Source organism: Cyprinodon variegatus, unplaced genomic scaffold (assembly GCF_000732505.1).
Source record: "Cyprinodon variegatus isolate N-32 unplaced genomic scaffold, C_variegatus-1.0 Scaffold907, whole genome shotgun sequence".
Taxonomy (NCBI): domain Eukaryota; kingdom Metazoa; phylum Chordata; class Actinopteri; order Cyprinodontiformes; family Cyprinodontidae; genus Cyprinodon; species Cyprinodon variegatus.
Window position 1 is genome coordinate 275,796 of NW_015151360.1, and position 1,151 is coordinate 276,946.

Below are 1,151 nucleotides of genomic sequence, written 5' to 3' on the forward strand. Positions count from 1 at the left end.
AAATCCGCCATAATTCGGTGAGAATAGGATGTTATTTATAACTAAAGTGGAAATAGGTTTGATTGAAAGAACTCACAATTAGCCAGAGGTGTACAGATACTTTGTTACCTTACATACCGTCTTTTCGCAACTATAAGGCGCATATAAACGTCTTTTTTTCCCTCAAAATGTGCGCCACGCCCTATAGTGCGGTGCGCCCTATGTGTGTTGTTGCTGTGGACGTTGTTGAGACCTCCATGAGAACGTCAAAGGGGGAAGTGTGGGCGTGGATTGTGTATAAAAGAACAGGTATGTGCTTTATGCAGAACATTGTTGTCTTAACAACCCTGAAAATGGCAAAGGGACACGCCTATGAAGCACAGTTTAAACTGATGGCTATCAGCTACGAAGAGGAACATGGAAATCAAGCGGACGAGATGAAAATTGAACATTTTCAAGGAGGTCCGTCGTGGTGCTTTCGTTTTATGCAACGGTGCAATTTTTCCATCCGGACCAGGACTACAGTAGCTCAGCGACGTCCGGCGGATTATAATGAAAAGCTGGCGAGCTTCCACTCCTACTGCAGCAAACACATCGCCGACAAACGCATCCAGCCAAGCCACATCACCAACATGGACGAGGTGCCGCTCACTTTCAACATCCCGGTGAATCACACGGTGGAGAAGAAGGGGACCAGCATGGTAGCGATACACACAATGGGGTATGAAAAGGCGTCGTTTACTGTTGTGCTTGGCTGCCACGCAAATGGACAGAAACTGCTGCCGGTGGTGATTTTTAAGCGAAAGGCTTTGCCTAAAGAGACTTTTTCAGCTGGAGTCGTTATTAAGGAAAAAGGTGAAAAGGTGGTTTTTTCCACACATCACCATCGCTGTTAATCTGTGACTCCATGCGTGCCCATCTCACAGCCGATTAAAAAAAAAAGGTGAAACAAATGAACGCTGTGCTTGCTGTTATTCTGGGAGCGCCCGGCAAGTTACGCCACAGTTTGCGGATGGATTGTCTGCTGGCACTGTTGTTCGAGCTTTCGCAAAAGCCGGCAACATTTCCGAGGAGCCGCACGGCACGGAAAGTGACTCTGACAGCGAAGAAGGGGAAATTGGCATGTCTGATTTAGCGCAGCTGTTTAATTCAGAAACAGAGGATGATGACTT

At 46.8% G+C, this 1,151-nt stretch overlaps 1 protein-coding gene across 1 annotated transcript in view; it reads left to right on the top strand.

The window, feature by feature from the left end:
• The first annotated feature begins 332 nt into the window (after positions 1 to 332).
• LOC107099779 (secretory phospholipase A2 receptor-like) overlaps positions 333 to 1,151 on the top strand; it is a 9,049-nt gene continuing 8,230 nt past the window's right edge. Inside the window, exon 1 of the mRNA XM_015398040.1 lies at positions 333 to 834. Coding sequence (XP_015253526.1) covers positions 333 to 834 — 502 coding nt within the window. The remainder of the gene's footprint in view (positions 835 to 1,151) is intronic.